We start from the raw sequence: 15,515 nt of genomic DNA, 5'->3' as shown, positions 1-15,515 counted from the left end.
CTTATATGCACACATATATGGCAAGCAATAATATTATATTCTGTAATAAGAGTCTTGACCGTTTTAATTAATTTACCAAACATATCAAAATGATGTTACAGACATGACTGCAAATAGATCATTACATGATCATTTGCCATTTTTTCAAAAAATGGGACCCCACATAAAATGTTTGGGGAATCCTGAAATAGAGTATTTATAAATGCTCAGTGGTGGTCAGCACAGTCAGACAGAGTGGTTTATACTGTGAAGCTCTGAGTGTGTGTATGTGTGTGTGTGTAACATTAGAAGGAGCCCAGCTCAGTGTGGTCTTAATCTGACCGCATACCAGCCTCTGCCTGATATGGCGTGTGTGTGTGTGTATTCTTGTATTTGTCTTCTCTTAAGGACCCTTTCTGACATAAACACTGACCTTGTCAGGACCATTAGTCCACTAGATTTGAAGAGTTTAGAGTTAGGGATAACATTTTGTTGAAGCTGCCTGAATGACTGGATGTCAAAGGAGTGTCCTAAGACGAATAGTTGTGCAAATCTCCCTCTCTCACACACACTCTCCACCTCTCTCTCTCTGTGTTGGGATCATTTCAGAGGCACTGAAAATTGACCACCCCCATGTCCTCCTCCTCCGTGTGTCCACTTTCTTTCTCTCCCACTGCTGTGGACGGTGAAGAGGCTACAAACAAACAAACCAAATTCAGTGCTTGTGTGTGGAGGAAAAAAGAGGGATGGAGTGATTGCTACAGGAATGGAGGGAGGAAGACAAAGAGAGTGAGGAGGAAGGATAGACTGTGCCTCCATGTCCCTTAAGTGAGTCTGCGTTCAGTGTCACAAGAGCTGAAGACTCCTTCATTTCTCCTTTGACGCTGTATTTCTTCAGTGGACTGACCTCGTGTTTGACCCTCAACATTGGGATGTTTTATCTGTCATTTTTCCTCCTAAGATGCTGGATATTAAAAACCTCTGCAGGGCAACAAGTGGCTCTCACTGGAGCTTTGCTTACTGCTGACAGCTGATGTAGAGTCGGGTATTTCCAGCGCTGACACTTCACACTGCAGTGTCACTCTCTGTGCTCTGTACAGTGTCATGCAAAACATACCCGACACTTGCTCAACACTCTGGAAATACAAATAAAACTGCAACTCTGTGAAGTTCACCTGTGAGGGAGCACAAGTACTGACAGACTGAAAGAGATTTCATGAACTTCACCCACACTTTTGTTGTTGTTGTTGTTGATTTGCTCACAGCTGCAGAATTCTGAGCCTGGATTTCCAAACAAGACAAATATTGGATGGAAGAAGTGACAACAGACTAAAAGCAGATGGAGAGGAAATTAAGTACTCAGGTAAATTGTTGGTTTTTTTAACTGTATTTAAATGTATTTCTTCTATATTCTTTTAATTCTTTAAATTTTTATTCTTTCTTTCATTATTTTTTAGTTTATTTTCTTATTATCTTTAATTGTGTCTGGTCTTATTTTTTAATCTCTTTTTCCTTTTTTTTTTTTTAACCATTTTAGTTGTGTACTTTGATGTTTTATCATATGACAGTCTGCTGTGATTTGTCTTTTTTTTTGAAATTTTCAGTAAACATGAGTTTAGATTTTACAATTTCCAGGCAGCCCTGGGCTTCAAATAACTCTTTTAATGTAGGATAAATGTTTTTGAGTATGTGTGTAGCTGTAATTGAGATGCTGTTAGTGTGTTGTGACTGGGATGTTTTTCCCAAAACTGACCCACCGCAAACCCCTGCAGAATTAATAAAGAATGTATTAATGTTAGTAAGACATATTTAGATCATTTTAATATATCTATTTTTCATTTGAGACAGTGGTGTAGCTTTGAAAACATGCATCACTCAAATAACTCTACTTTTAAAGCTACTTAAGAGGAAAAATGGTGAAGTGGGTTTACAACATTGTGAAAACAATATGGTTCTGCCTGTCATTGGCTTGTGGTGTCAACAGGAGGAGGTGAAGTTTGGTGGAGCAGCCATGTCCCTGCCCTCAGACCTGAGCTACCTTCAGGACAGTGGGGGAGCTGATCGAGAGGCGGCGCTGGCGACGCTGGAGAAACAGCTGATTTGTCCAATCTGCCTGGAGCTGTTCAACAAGCCTGTGGTCATCCTTCCCTGTCAACACAATCTGTGCAGGAAGTGTGCCAATGAGCTCTACCAGGTGTGTGTGTGTGTGTGTGTGTGTTTTACGACCTTTTCTGGCATAAAAATTGATCTTGTCAGGATCAGTAGTCCTCATGGTGACCAAAATCTGGTCCTGATAAAGAGGAACCTTAGGTTAGGCCTGTAGTTATGATTATGGTTAGAGTAAGTCTCCAGGAAATGAATGTAACTCAAAGTAACGTCCACTGAAGACATGGAAACCAAACGGTGTGTGTGTGTGTGTGTGTGTGTGTGTGTGTGTGTGTGTGTGTGTGCGTGTCTGCTGGATTATCAGTGTCTAAAATGGGATGTGTGGATGTTTAACTGGTTCGATCACTGACATGAAAATCCACTGACCTATATTTACTGCCATTGTTCAGACTGTGTGAGTATCTTTGTATAGTTGGGGGGACACATTTGTTCCTGGCACGAATAATTTATTTAGAGTTATATTTAAGTTGGGATAAAAGGGTTAGTGTGTTAAGGTTAGAGTAAGGGGATTTTTCTTAACGTAATATTGCAATGTTTGTTTGCAATAAATGAGAAACTTAACTGATTTAAATTGCTCTGCTTCAACTAACATTAAAATTTTGCAGACACATTTATTGCAAACCTTCCAGAATACCTTAAATAAGAGAGACATTCTGTATGATGCATACTTTAACCTTTGTTACTTAAGTACATTTTACCAGAGAAAAAAAAACACTGCAGAGATTGATTGGACACTCTAAATTGACCGTAGGGGTGAGTGTGACAGTAAATGATTGTTTGTCTCCATGTGATGGACTGGCGACCTGTCCAGAGTGTCATCTGGGATTGGCACCAGCAACCCAGCAACCCTCAGGTGGAGGATAAAGCAGTAGATGATGGATGGGTGGGTGGACCTCTGTGCTGGCACTGGATTTCCCAACCTGTAAATACCATGCGTGTTAATCAGGTTTTCACGTATGAATCTAGAGAACGTCGCAACACAATCTCCGATAATATTTCACAGCATTCATCTGCAGAGACTGACGACAACACAGGCCTTTCCACACGGAACAGAGAACAAGTGTGTGGATATACGTTTCTTCATATGTGCTTTTACATGTGTGTGGTATGTGATATGGAAACCTAATAGACTCCATGCTGCTCGTGTTCCGCTCTTGACCTTTGGCGTTCAGAGAACAGCACTGTGAAACACACTCACACATACTTGTCTGCAGTAAATAAGGTGCAATAAAAATATTTAGTTCTGAGCTGATCACGCACTGTGACCCTGCGCTATATCTCTGCTAAGCATAACACACTCCCCCAGCAGCCACAGGAGCTGTTTTAATCTTTTTCATTTCATTTTATGTCAAGTGTTTGTGCTTGTTTTGAAATGTGGGGAAGGTGGAGCAAGTCACATCCATGACAGACATTACAGGACTCCTTCAGGTGTCCCATAGACACAGACTCAAAAGCTGACATATTATTTTAAATCATATTAAATCATATTATTTTGTTGTTTAGTGAGTTGCATTTTTGATCAAAACATTTCTTTGGCTGGGCTGAGTAACTTCCCAGAATCTCCACGTGTTTGCTTGTAAAACCACGGCAACAGCATGACTTGATGCTGCCTCATGTTTAATGCCAATCATGTGCCAGTGATGTTGAAACCTGTTTTCATTGACCGTGTAATACACCTCATTACAACCACACTGATCATGTGTAGAACTCATAGAACTAATAAAATGTCCATCTATCTATCCATCCATCCACCCTGCAGCTGGTAACAATTATTCATTAGGCCTTTTTTGAGGAAACTAGATCATGTTGTTGTTGTTTTAAATAGCAGGAGCCACTTTTGAATTGGAAGTTTATAACTGATTAAAAAAAGTCTAAAGCTGAACCAGAACACACTCTAAAACAGGTCTCTCTGAGTCCTCAGTGTTTGTCTGTGTCTTCCCAGCTGGGATCCCTCAGTCAGGCCCAGCAGCAGCTGAGGCTTATTAAAGCCACTATTTTGGGATGTTTTCCCCCTTTAACCCTCCACATGTCTCATCAGCTCATTAGTTCCTTTCTTCACTTGTGTATATGTCTCTCTGCTCTCAATTCTCTAATCGTTTTCCCCCTCTGTACTTTTGTTTTTTTGCTGTTGTGGTTGTTTTTTAACCCAGTATCATAGCATTTTGGGAAAAAGTCACATTCATTCAAGAAGAGAATTGATGCCACTCATAAACTCTGAGCTTTAAAAACATTTTGAGGCCCAAGGTCATGGTATAAATATGGTCATTTGATGGCAGAATTAAATATGGAGGCACAGTGAGGAGGTTTAGCTTAAAGGCTAGCAGAACAATTCCACTATCTTACTTCACTTAAAGCCAGAAATCATTACTTTAATTATTACATGCGTTAGAATTGAACAAAAAGGAATGTACATGTTAGTTTGTGAACGTTAAACGTGCCAGGCTGCATCCATCTGTATACGAAGCTAAGCTAAACTAATCTAAGACAAGCGTGCTACCTTAGCGCCACACTTAACTCACAGGCATTCATTTAAGAACTTAAGCTGGAATAAAATGGTGGCATGTGTGTGATGACGTTACTTTACCCAAATACAGACAAATAAAAGTACAGGTTTTCAGTTTAAACGCTTCACAATGGACAAGGATAAAACGATGTTATGAAGGGTGTTGAAAGACAGAGGCAGACACACTCAGTTGATGTTCAGCTTCAACTATCAATGTTATCTAACAGTTTCTAACATGTTCTTGTTGTTGTTGCTTTGGCCCAGCCCTCACTATTCCAGGCTCGGACCACCATGATGGTGAGCAGTGGTCGTTTCCGATGTCCGTCCTGCAGACATGAAGTGGTGCTGGATCGCCACGGCGTCTACGGCCTTCAGCGAAACCTGCTGGTGGAGAACATCATTGACATCTACAAACAGGAAGTCAGCAGCATTAACAATGCGAGGTGAAATGAGACACAACTGTACTCACGTAATACTGAGTGATTTTGGAGTTCTGCAGTTTGTGGTGCAGGTGTTTTAGTTGCTTCGTCCATTTCTTCCTCCTCCTCCCTCCAGCCCCCTCCCTCTTCCTCCACCTCCTGCTCATCTGACGTGTTCAGACCATGAAGGCGAGAAGGTGAACATCTACTGTATCACCTGTCAGGTTCCCACCTGTTCTCTCTGTAAAGTGTTCGGGGCTCATCAGTCCTGTCAGGTGGCTCCACTGACAGACATCTACCAGCAGCAGAAGGTATTTTTTGTTCATACCTATACACACATTTAGAAGTCACATCTTTGTATTGGCACATTCATTTTCCTGTTGTGTACTAACCCTAACCCTAATTGATGGAATGCACATTAAACAGAGCTCCAGTAACCCAATCCCATCATGCAAAACTCGGAATCAAGCTGTTTGAATCCATAAATATACTATATATAACTGTCAGCATATATACTAGGCAGTATGTTATTAAAGATGGTGCATATCTGTTGTGCACCAGGATGCAAAAACAAACGGGAGAGCCAGATATCTTAAGAGACAGCAGAGTTGGATCACTGCCATGAAACACACTCGAAGTGGGTATAGAAGATATGAGAGATGGAAATCCAAAGGCTATAGATTCTGCTTGTGAAGTGATTTTTTTTCACATCAGGAATAGAATCCAGTGATTCAATATAACAACTAACTTCAATATCTTGTTTCTTTTATATGCTGTTATTGCAGCTTCAAAGCTTTCTGCAGAGTAGGATGAGGGAAATTGAATCAGAAAGTTGGAAAGTCGACATTTGAATACCACAGGTCTGTAATATTGTCCATCTCTGTAGATTTAAAGTGTGCAGTGAACTGTGACAGGTTGAAACTGGCACTGGTAACATTTTCCTGCCAACATGGCGGTGCAAATAAACGTGATGTCACATGATGTTTGGACCTCTATGGCTCTGTAAAACCCTACGTTCATTGAAGCAGTTAGATTAGATAGAAGTTCATTTGTTTTTGTTTTTGTTTCTCAGGATGCATTGAACAAAGAAGTTAGTTCTGTGGCGGCAAACAACGATAAAATCCAAACTTCGATCAACGAGCTGGAGGAGACCATCAGAAAAATAGAGGTGTGTGTGAGAGAGAGAGAGTACTTGTTTACTGAGTGGTGTCTGTGCTAATGCTCTTCATTGTCCTCCACTGTCCTCACCAGGAGAACTCCAAGTCTCAGAAACAGAGTGTGTGTGATGAGTTCAACCACATGATGTCTATCCTGGGAGAGAGACACAAGGTGAGGTTTGGTTCTTCTCTGCCACTAAACTTCTTATTTACCAGCTGATCAGACATACAGTAAGTACATTGCAGCAGCAGTAGTGACAGCATTAACGTTGACATTTTTCACAGATTTCTGACATTTTGAGAACCAAACAAGTAAATATAAATAATAAAAATAAAATAATAATTCATCCATCCATCCATCTGTTAGTATAAATTCTGCATTATAAAGTACAAGCGGTAATCTTACTAGTTTTTGCATCATCGCCTTGAAGGTGATGGCACAGCAGATCACCGCTGAGCAGGAGGAGAAGACAGGTCACACTCAGGCCTTGATGCGTTGCTATGGAGACAGTGTGGAGACCAATGCCAAACTGATGGAGAAAGCAGTAAGCAGCATGGAGGAGTTGGACATGGCTGATTTTGTCCAGGTGGGGACATGTTTCTGTTTGTGGACGTTGCAATGCATTTATTTTAAATATAAAATATGAAACAAGCACATTTATATCTGTTAATGCGTTAGAGAAGTTGCATCATGTCCAGTGAAGTATCCAATCAATTGTATTTTGTTGGCTCCAGCTTCCATATTTCTTTGTTGGTGTGTGTGTGTGCAAGTAATATAGAGTTTCTGAATTTGTCTCTCCTTTCTTTTCCCTTTGTCCTTCCTCCTCCTTTCAGAATTCTGGAGAGCTCATCAAAAAGTGAGTGTTTTCTATTTTTCTTTTTTAATTTTGTAATTAATTCTTCATGCACAAGACATTTTTGTAGACCCCAAAGCAAAAATTATTTATAAAAATGAAACTATTGGCATTTACTTCCTCATCATCGCTGCCATCTCTCTTATTTTCCTCCTTTTCCTCATGTTCATCATTACTGTCTGTGCTTTGGCCTCAGAGTGACTGCTGCGACCAGCTCCTGCCCGACTGAGAAGCTGAATCCAGGTTATGAGAATCTGGGTCCCTACGTATTTAATTTCAGGAGACAGAAGAGAGCTCTGAAGAGCATTGACTTTCCTAAAGGTAAGAAAAGGAGACGCACAGTGGGAAATCACTGAGGAAGTTTATTTAGTTTCAAATGAATCTGCATTAATATCAATGACAATAAAACCTACTTGTAAAACAAAAAAGGAGAAAGAAAGTTTCATGAATTAAATGCTTGGTGTGTTCACAACGACTGAACCGTTAACTGCCAGGAGCAGGAGTGCAGATGAAATACTCACCAGGTAATCTTATCTCTTGAGTTTTTATTTCAGCTCTGGAATGAGTCAGACCCATAAATAGGTGATCACTGCAGGAGGGAAGAGCCAGTGAGGGAAGTTCATCTCCACTCAAATACACAAAGAAATAATCAAAATATTACAATTTACTAATCCGCACCAATGACCTCTCACATAATCTCATACTTTTTTTAGCTGTATCACAGTCTGAACATAATAATTTACATACTGTAGGTGGAAAGGCAAAATACAACCTGGACCAGTCTGCAGGTTTTTGGACTGTGTGAGGAAGCCCGAGTACACATAGAGAAGCCAGAAAGGCCCTCGGTTGAACCGGGCTCTGAACCAGTGATCTTCATGCAGTGAGGCTAATAATTTACCTCAGATCTCATTTTGTTTCCATCGATTATTCGTTGAGTGTTTTCTGTTTCTGATTTGTGACTCATTTAATGTTTACGCTCTCATCTGGGTCTGAGATTCATTGTTCCAGTACTGATACAAAATGCTGGTGAGGACTAATAGGTCTGTAATATTGTAAGGTCTTAGTAAAGAGATTATTTATGTAGTGATTATTTTTTGCCATATAAGTACAATTTAATTGATCTGTGGTTGGCCATTACCACATTTGCTGCAAGGCTGCAACTTTCATTATTTCCCACATAATATTGAAAACAACTGTTGGTCCCATTTAACACAGATTTTTAATTTAATCTTTTTAGATATGTTTAAATGTGGGATTAACCAGGCATGAGAAAGCCACTTTTGTCTGCTCAGATGTAACATGAAAATCTGTCACCAGACAACAAGAAAACAAGATAAGTAAGAAAGTCACATGGAGCTGATTTGCTTACTCAGCATTGTGTGAACTCACTTGACAATGGTTTGAATGTAACAGATATCTGTTTGTATTTAATCAAACGGTACACACTGCACCTTTAAACATCATTTGCAGAAAAAAAAAAGCATGCAGATTTTGTTGTCTCTCTTCAGTTGTGGAGGAGGTTTCTGAAGAACCAGAACCAGTGGAATTAGAGCCAGAACCCTCTGCCCACAACACTGAACCAGAGCGCCACCAGGAAAGCTCCACGCACAACCTGGGATCTGAAGCAGAACCTGTTACAGAGACAATCCCAGCAGTGGTATCACCACCGGAGGAACCACCTCCAGCCCCGAGTCCACCTGCTCCACAACTCCTCAGAGACTCTGTGGACCCTGCAGGGGCAGGTCTGCAGCCAGAGACTGAAGGAACAGACGTGAACGATGAAGAATCAGATCAGATTGCGGAGGATGACGAGGACGAGGATGAGGAGGAGGAGGAGGACGAGGAGGAGGGGGAGCAGGAGAGAAACGATTTGGCAGATGGATGTGACGTTCCGTACCCTGTCAAAGAGGCAAACATTTGTGAACAGCAGGAGGGAATGAGCACCCAACAGGTAGAGTACACAACACACACCTGCTCTGCAGAAAATTATCATCTGAAGTATTTATTTACCTTCCTCACTGTTCATATCAGCCACCGCAAGAAGAAAATCTCAATAATGAAGAAGAGAAATGAGTTTGAATGGGTTAGAGTTACAGTTAAAAGAAAAATTATTAGAGGATGTTGACTGGTGATGAACAAAAAAGGTTATAATATGCAAAGATGTGAAAAATGGGAAGGGGTATACTGTACTTTCTGAATGCAGTTTACAGTATAAAGACTGCAAAATATTTCCCACCTTCATTTTCTTTAATCATATTATGCGTTTTGTGTTTTTTTAACATGAAAATTCATTTATTTCATCTGATGCATTAACTGTTACATGTTTAAAAACGACTTCCTCTTCAGCTGTCTGTCCTTCAGATTCTCAGAGATTGCTCTTTTCTTTTTCTCAAGCAAGATGTTTAAAGGATCACCCAGCCCATTAACTACCATCTATCTGTGCAGTTATCACATCAGAACAGAATAAGATAATGAGGTTCTGTGAGTGATTTCACAGAGAGAATCTAGACATGGGCAAAGACACGGAATAAGAATACTATAAATTGAAATAAATAAAAGTCATTCAATAAATGTGCCTCCTCGTAAAATGCGACTTTGCCAGTTTTCCTCACTGCAAACGTTCCCAAGGCCCAAGGAGGAATGTCTTTATAAGTTGACTTAAATAAAAATCCAACAAAAGAATAAAACTCAATCAGTTTGGATTGGGAAAATTGTGAGTAATAGTTAATGGGCTGAAACAAGGTAAAAACAAAAAAGCTCTAAATGCTCCTTTATCTGTCTTCCTTCATGTATCAGTGCGTGGGGGGAGGGGCAGAAAGTGGAGTGATTGATTGGACGGCACAGGGACAGACAGAAGAGAAGCTTGATGTGGATGAAGAAGGACAAATCCAGCTGAAGGAAGGAACAGCTCCCATGTTTTACCCCAGCTGGTACAAACGCGGGGCAGTGGCCGAGGTAAAACTGGAGGTCAGGACCCAGACTGTGGCGCATGAGGCAGTGTTTGACCTCCAGGTCCAACCACCACTGGGTCAGAATGTCCAGCCCCTGTCTGAATCCCAGACTCAGATGCGGGACCAGGACTTGTCTTATCCTAACCACCTCCCACTCTCCACTCAACCTCACACCCAGCCAATATGTTTTCCTCTCCCTGAAGCTCTGCACCACACAGAGAACCAATCCCCAAATCTGCGTCTTCTTTGTGAATCCCAGCCTCAACCCTATGAGATTCCTGACAACGGGGCATTTATATCTGTTCCCCAAGTGCAGCAAACAGCAGGAGATGGGCATGCAATTGAAACGGGAGACATGCAGAACCAGATGTGCCACTCTGGCACTGTGGAAGGTAGTTTTGGTCTTGGAGATGGTAGTTTAGACGTTTCTTCTGGTAATAAGGACAAAACATTGTCCATACTGCCAGAGGAGACTAGTTTAGATATTGATAAGGGCAAATTAGAGCTCAAAGGTACAAGTGTAGAGCATCCAGAAGAGAAAGCGGAGCTTGAAGAAGACAGTTTAGGTCTTAACGTCGCTTCGGAGCTGAAAGAAAATGGGTTGGGAGATGAAGTGAAAGTATTTGAAGAAGGACGTGAGGTGCCGAGGAAGGATTTCTCTGAGTTAGAATGGGACATTGCTGCTAAGACAGAGGAGAGCTCTAAAGTGAAAAACGAAACCCTCGGCGAAGGAGTGCATCACAGTGGGGAGAGTAAGAATAACACGATAGAAAACTCAGGTGCAGAGTTTGAGCTCAGTAGTTCAGTGTTTGCAGAAAATGAACATGAGGACGAGGAAAACAACAAAGAAACTGGAGACTTTAAAGCCAGAATGGAAGCGCGTGTTGCTGAGAGCAAAGAGAAAATAACCACCCACGTTTTCCTCCAGGTCAGTGCCACGCATCCGATTCTATCATCATCATCACCATCATCGTCGTTGCTGCAATCACCGACCAGGCTCTTGCACTATTCACCCATCTGTTGATGTGTCCACACATCCACAAACTTGGTTGTTTTCTGTCCATGTCGCTTCTCGCACCTTGGCTGCCACCCCTTCTGTCTTCCAGGTGTCTAATTTAACAACGTATTTAGTTTCGATGAAGATCTGCCTCTGGAGCTTCTTCTGAATCTCACCCAGTTAACAATATTCTTCAGAACATTGTGGGAGAATTAAAATACACGACTAAATGCAACCACTGCAACAGATTGATTACCGTCCCTCACATTATTATATTGTTAGTGTGAGATGTTATAGCTGCTCAGGAAACAGCTGATCATACTTTATAAAACAATTTCTGGGTTAGGCCAGTGGTTCCCAACCACAATGTTTTGGACTTTCTTTCCAATTTTAGTGTTTTGTGCAGAGGAAACAAAGTCTTTATATGAGGAAACCAACTGACATACAGATGTCACAGGAGCTGAAGGAATCCAGCACAAATATCTAACCACAAACTCATCATTTAGATGAAGAAATAAACATCACATTAGACAGACAGACCATCCCTTGTCCTTCACCATGGAGCACCATCTCTTCCTTCACTTCAAAATTTTTCATCAATCACCATCCTTTCCTTCATGATCATCTCCGCTAATTTCTCTCTGCCACCTCTCCTCCATGTTTACCATCTCCTCCCTCTCTCTGTTTCCATCCCTCCACCCTTCTCCAGGCTGTCACTCTGTTCTTCTACCTGTTGGCCTTCCTGGTCATCCTGCAGAGGGTGTGGGCTTACATCGGCTGCTTCATTTGCACCTAACACCAGCAGGATACACCTCCATCCTCACTGCTGCACAGCTCAGGTACACATGCATGCCTGCTCCACCAGAGGGTGCTCTTTACGGCTAAGATTTTCTTTTAGGACAAACGTCTAGAAAGGCAGACAGGGATGAACACAGGCATTATTGGCCAGTGCGATGTTACTCATTTCAGGTGAAATTTCAAATTTGCAGCATCTCTATTTTATCAGTGATGTTTCAAGCACAACAGCTTCTTCCTCAGACTATAGTGAAAAATAGAAAGTTGTCATCTTAAATGCCCACAATCCATGCTGATCAACTCATATTAGCTCTATGAGTACATCAATTCAGATGAAATATAAATGAATGTATAAGAAGGTGTGTATGTATTTAAAATAATATGTAATCAAAATATCCTTTATATTTTTGATAACTAACTTGTGACGTATCATGTGAGTTGATTAAGCATTAATTGTGGGCATTTAATAGTCAATAGTCTGAGGAAGAGCCTGCTGTGCTCGAAACATCACTGGCAATAAGAATCCTTTGGTGGATGTGAGTGTTTACATTCCTTTTTACAGTTTTGAAATGTATCAAAGGAGGTGCCCTTTTAATTTTCGCCCCTGCCCTTCAAAATGTCTGTGCATGCCACTGCTGAACAGAATAAGTGGAAGATAATGAATGATGTATGTATGAATTAATTGAATGAATAAATCTTAACTACTACTCTTAGACTACTGCCACTACTGTGTGTGTGTGTGTGTGTATATAGTAATATCTATAGTATATACTATATGACTACTACTACTACTAAATTAGAAAAGAGCCCACTTTCTGGGACTCTGGGGGCTCCATACTGACCCTCATAAAACAGGAATGACAAAAAACTGTATTTTTAAATATGCAGCTGTATTTCATTATGAAAGTGGATGGTTGTTTGTCTCTGTGTGACCCTGTGATGGACTGGAGACCTGCCCAAAGTGTTTTTTTGTGTGTGTTTTGTCTCTGCTGACACCTTGTGATGAAACTGTGTAATTACAATTCAGAATCAGGCAAAGGCCAAAGTCAGTCAAGTCTTTATATTTCAACAGCTTTATTTTCATCCATCCGTCTTCTTACACTTCATCCTCCACATGAGGATCGCTAGGGCTTCATTTTATTGTATAAAATGATTTTGCCACACTACACTAGCTTTATGATGAGCGCTGCCTGCATTTCCATGGAAACTATGTAAATACATGCACTGTGATTCTGCTTTTACCTGCATCTTCTCATATTGTTGCATAATATGAAGAGCTATATTGGAAATGTAAACCAATTTAATTTCTGAGAGGGCCACATGGCAGAGTAGTGGCTAGCACTGTTTTATAGAAAAAAGACCCAGATTCGCAACTCTGTCCAACCGAGGGCTTCTCTGCATGGAGTTTGCATGATCTAAACATGTATGCATGGGTCCCACAGTCCAAAAAACATGTAAAGGTTAACTGGACACTCAGGTGTGAATGTGAGGTTGTTTGTCTCTGTGTCCCTGTGTCCCTGGGTCCCTGCGACCCTCACGTGAAGGATAAAGTGGTAAACAATGACTGAATGATATTTTGAGCAATTTCTTGTGGGAAAATATTATTTTCAGTTCAGTCAGAGAAGCGAGACCCCCAAACTGAGAGAGTTTCTTTTTCTTTTCTTGTTGTCTCATGTCTAGTAGTTTTCTGTCACTTTGTGGTTGTTTCACAACAGTTGTTTTGTCCCTTTACTTTGTTATATTCGGTGTCTTGTGTTTGATTTCCATTTCTTTGTAGTCGTTTTTTTTTAGGTCGTTTTGTTCCGCTATTAACCTTTAGTCTTTTTTTTTGCACTTTTGACAGGCTTCTGCAGCCACTTCATACAGATGCTGTGGCCCAGGGCCCTTCAACCCTAATCCTGAGAGACAGTTATACTCTCATATCAATCAGAAAAAATTATCAATCAAAATTAACCTCTTTACCTATATATTTATCCCTGTTGAGAGTGAGTTGTGGACATTCATTTAACATTATCTGCTGTGTCTCTTTGCTTCAGTCAGAGACTGAGACTAGGTGCACCCCCCTCTCTTCCTCCTCCTCTTCTTCATCCTCCTTCCACCTCAATGAGGCTCCTCATCGACCTAGATTCTGCTTCTCCTGGTTAAACCCCCTCAACAAGAAGTAGAGGAAAGAGAGTCGAGCCGGGAGATGAAGTTTTGCAGACGTCATGAAGAGGCATTTCAGTTTTTAGTGAGCCCAGTGTTGCTCTGAGACTGAAAACATATACTTGGATAAATCTCTCTGTGAGTCTCTGTACTTTTATTATCACAGGTTTGATCTATTTGTCCAGTGTAAAATACATGAGCACATCTGTGTTGTGTGGGCAAAATGGAAAAATTTAGCAGTTTCTTTAGCAGAATAGAAATGCTAAAGTGGAGAAGACGTAATAATTTTTATAGTATAGAACTTGTAACAACAGTATTGCAAACAGTGCAAATAAAAAAGTAAAATGAAGCAGCAAGTTTTGTGCAATATTAGCACTAGTAAAAGAAAAATAATGAGTTTTAGTACATACAGAGGCAGCAATAGAGTACAGTTGGTTCTGTGCTGACCAGAATGTGTTATTTTCTGCAGCATTTTAACATCAAGAATAATAATTATCTTAATATTTTGCTAAGTAATATCAACAATCTTGTTGTGATTGACTGTGAGAAACAATAACTTTTATCTATTTAGAAATAAACACAAGAAATTATTTCAATCAGAGGCGATTAAATGTCGGTAAACAGCTTTTTATTGCTGATGTGTTCCACAGTCACAGTCAGTCACATCGGAAATGAGATTTTTTGAAACCGTGAGAAGCAGTTTGAAGTGGTGATGTTGGACAACAGATTTATTTCATTGTGGCATGCTTTGTTACCGCAAATGCTTTTCTTTTCCCTTTTTACTGAAAGATCTGTTTACACTGCAGGAGCTCTCTGTGTGTGAGAGAGAGATAAAGCACTTTTTATGTGATGCAGGGCACAGTCAGTGATTTTATTTGATATATTATTAGATTAAATAAATTTGACTGAAGTCACTGAAGTGTTTGTGTTTAATTTGAGAATAAAACCACGTAGAAAAAAACACAGAAGAAACATCGTTACTTACACCGTAATTAAAATGAAACAATTTGATTGTTTGAATGATTGTTTTTCATTAACCCAGAATGAGCCTTTTATATTCATATCAGGAGCTGTGTTCGCTCCATGGAGGCCACCATTTTGGACCACCATGTTTTCACAAAAGCCCATGACTCAAACTAAACATTTTTGACAAGTGAAGGCCACATTCCCAAAACAGTTGGAAGGGAAGGACAATTTCACCAATAAATGCGGCTATATTTTGCACACTGTACCTTTAAAGCTGAAAACAAACCAGGACACCTGTGTCTCTGTGACATCACTTCAGCACGCCGGAATCTGTGGGCGGTGAGTAATGTCAATGTCACCCCTTCAAAATAAAAACACGACATAGAACATGTTTTACTTTTGGGGTCCACATCACACAAAGAACAACCCGTTTGTCACTTCTAAAATAATTAATATTTGTTTTATTTTCTGTAGAGTTTAACCACTTTAAAAGTGAAATTAACGTTAACAAATGTAATTGAATCGCTAACCTGATAGTGTTGAAAATGTAAACACGCATATGTTTGTTCTTGTTAACTTCTAA

At 40.3% G+C, this 15,515-nt stretch overlaps 1 protein-coding gene across 3 annotated transcripts; it reads left to right on the top strand.

Moving 5' to 3' along the window:
• The first annotated feature begins 630 nt into the window (after positions 1-630).
• Positions 631-14,880, top strand: trim101 (tripartite motif containing 101). 3 transcript variants are annotated; one of them, XM_044037959.1, is made up of 12 exons: positions 631-807; positions 1,245-1,342; positions 1,964-2,173; positions 4,913-5,091; positions 5,204-5,378; positions 6,140-6,235; positions 6,319-6,396; positions 6,656-6,811; positions 7,059-7,081; positions 7,275-7,399; positions 8,587-9,029; positions 9,875-11,713. In XM_044037959.1, exons 2-12 carry the CDS (start codon positions 1,319-1,321, stop codon positions 11,051-11,053), a joined length of 2,688 nt encoding a protein of 895 aa, XP_043893894.1. In that variant the 5' UTR covers positions 631-807; positions 1,245-1,318; the 3' UTR covers positions 11,054-11,713. The 3 variants fall into 3 exon arrangements, with proteins under 3 accessions (XP_043893894.1, XP_043893893.1, XP_043893895.1); XM_044037960.1 differs by lacking the exon at positions 9,875-11,713 and adding exons at positions 11,736-11,865; positions 13,858-14,880 and having other exon boundaries at positions 635-1,342; XM_044037958.1 differs by having other exon boundaries at positions 631-1,342.
• Positions 14,881-15,515: the final 635 nt, after the last annotated feature.

The sequence above is a fragment of the Solea senegalensis genome, linkage group LG11, assembly GCF_019176455.1.
Source record: "Solea senegalensis isolate Sse05_10M linkage group LG11, IFAPA_SoseM_1, whole genome shotgun sequence".
Classification (NCBI taxonomy): domain Eukaryota; kingdom Metazoa; phylum Chordata; class Actinopteri; order Pleuronectiformes; family Soleidae; genus Solea; species Solea senegalensis.
This window is presented reverse-complemented; position numbering and strand designations above follow the sequence as displayed.

What these genes read in the sequence shown, in the direction of transcription:
- trim101 (XM_044037959.1), top strand. Translation starts at nt 1,319, where the DNA reads ATGGAGAGGAAATTAAGTACTCAG. An exon ending in ACATGGCTGATTTTGTCCAG is followed by an intron (nt 6,812 to 7,058) that starts GTGGGGACATGT and finishes TCCTCCTTTCAG; the next exon opens with AATTCTGGAGAGCTCATCAA. An exon ending in AGGGAATGAGCACCCAACAG is followed by an intron (nt 9,030 to 9,874) that starts GTAGAGTACACA and finishes TTCATGTATCAG; the next exon opens with TGCGTGGGGGGAGGGGCAGA.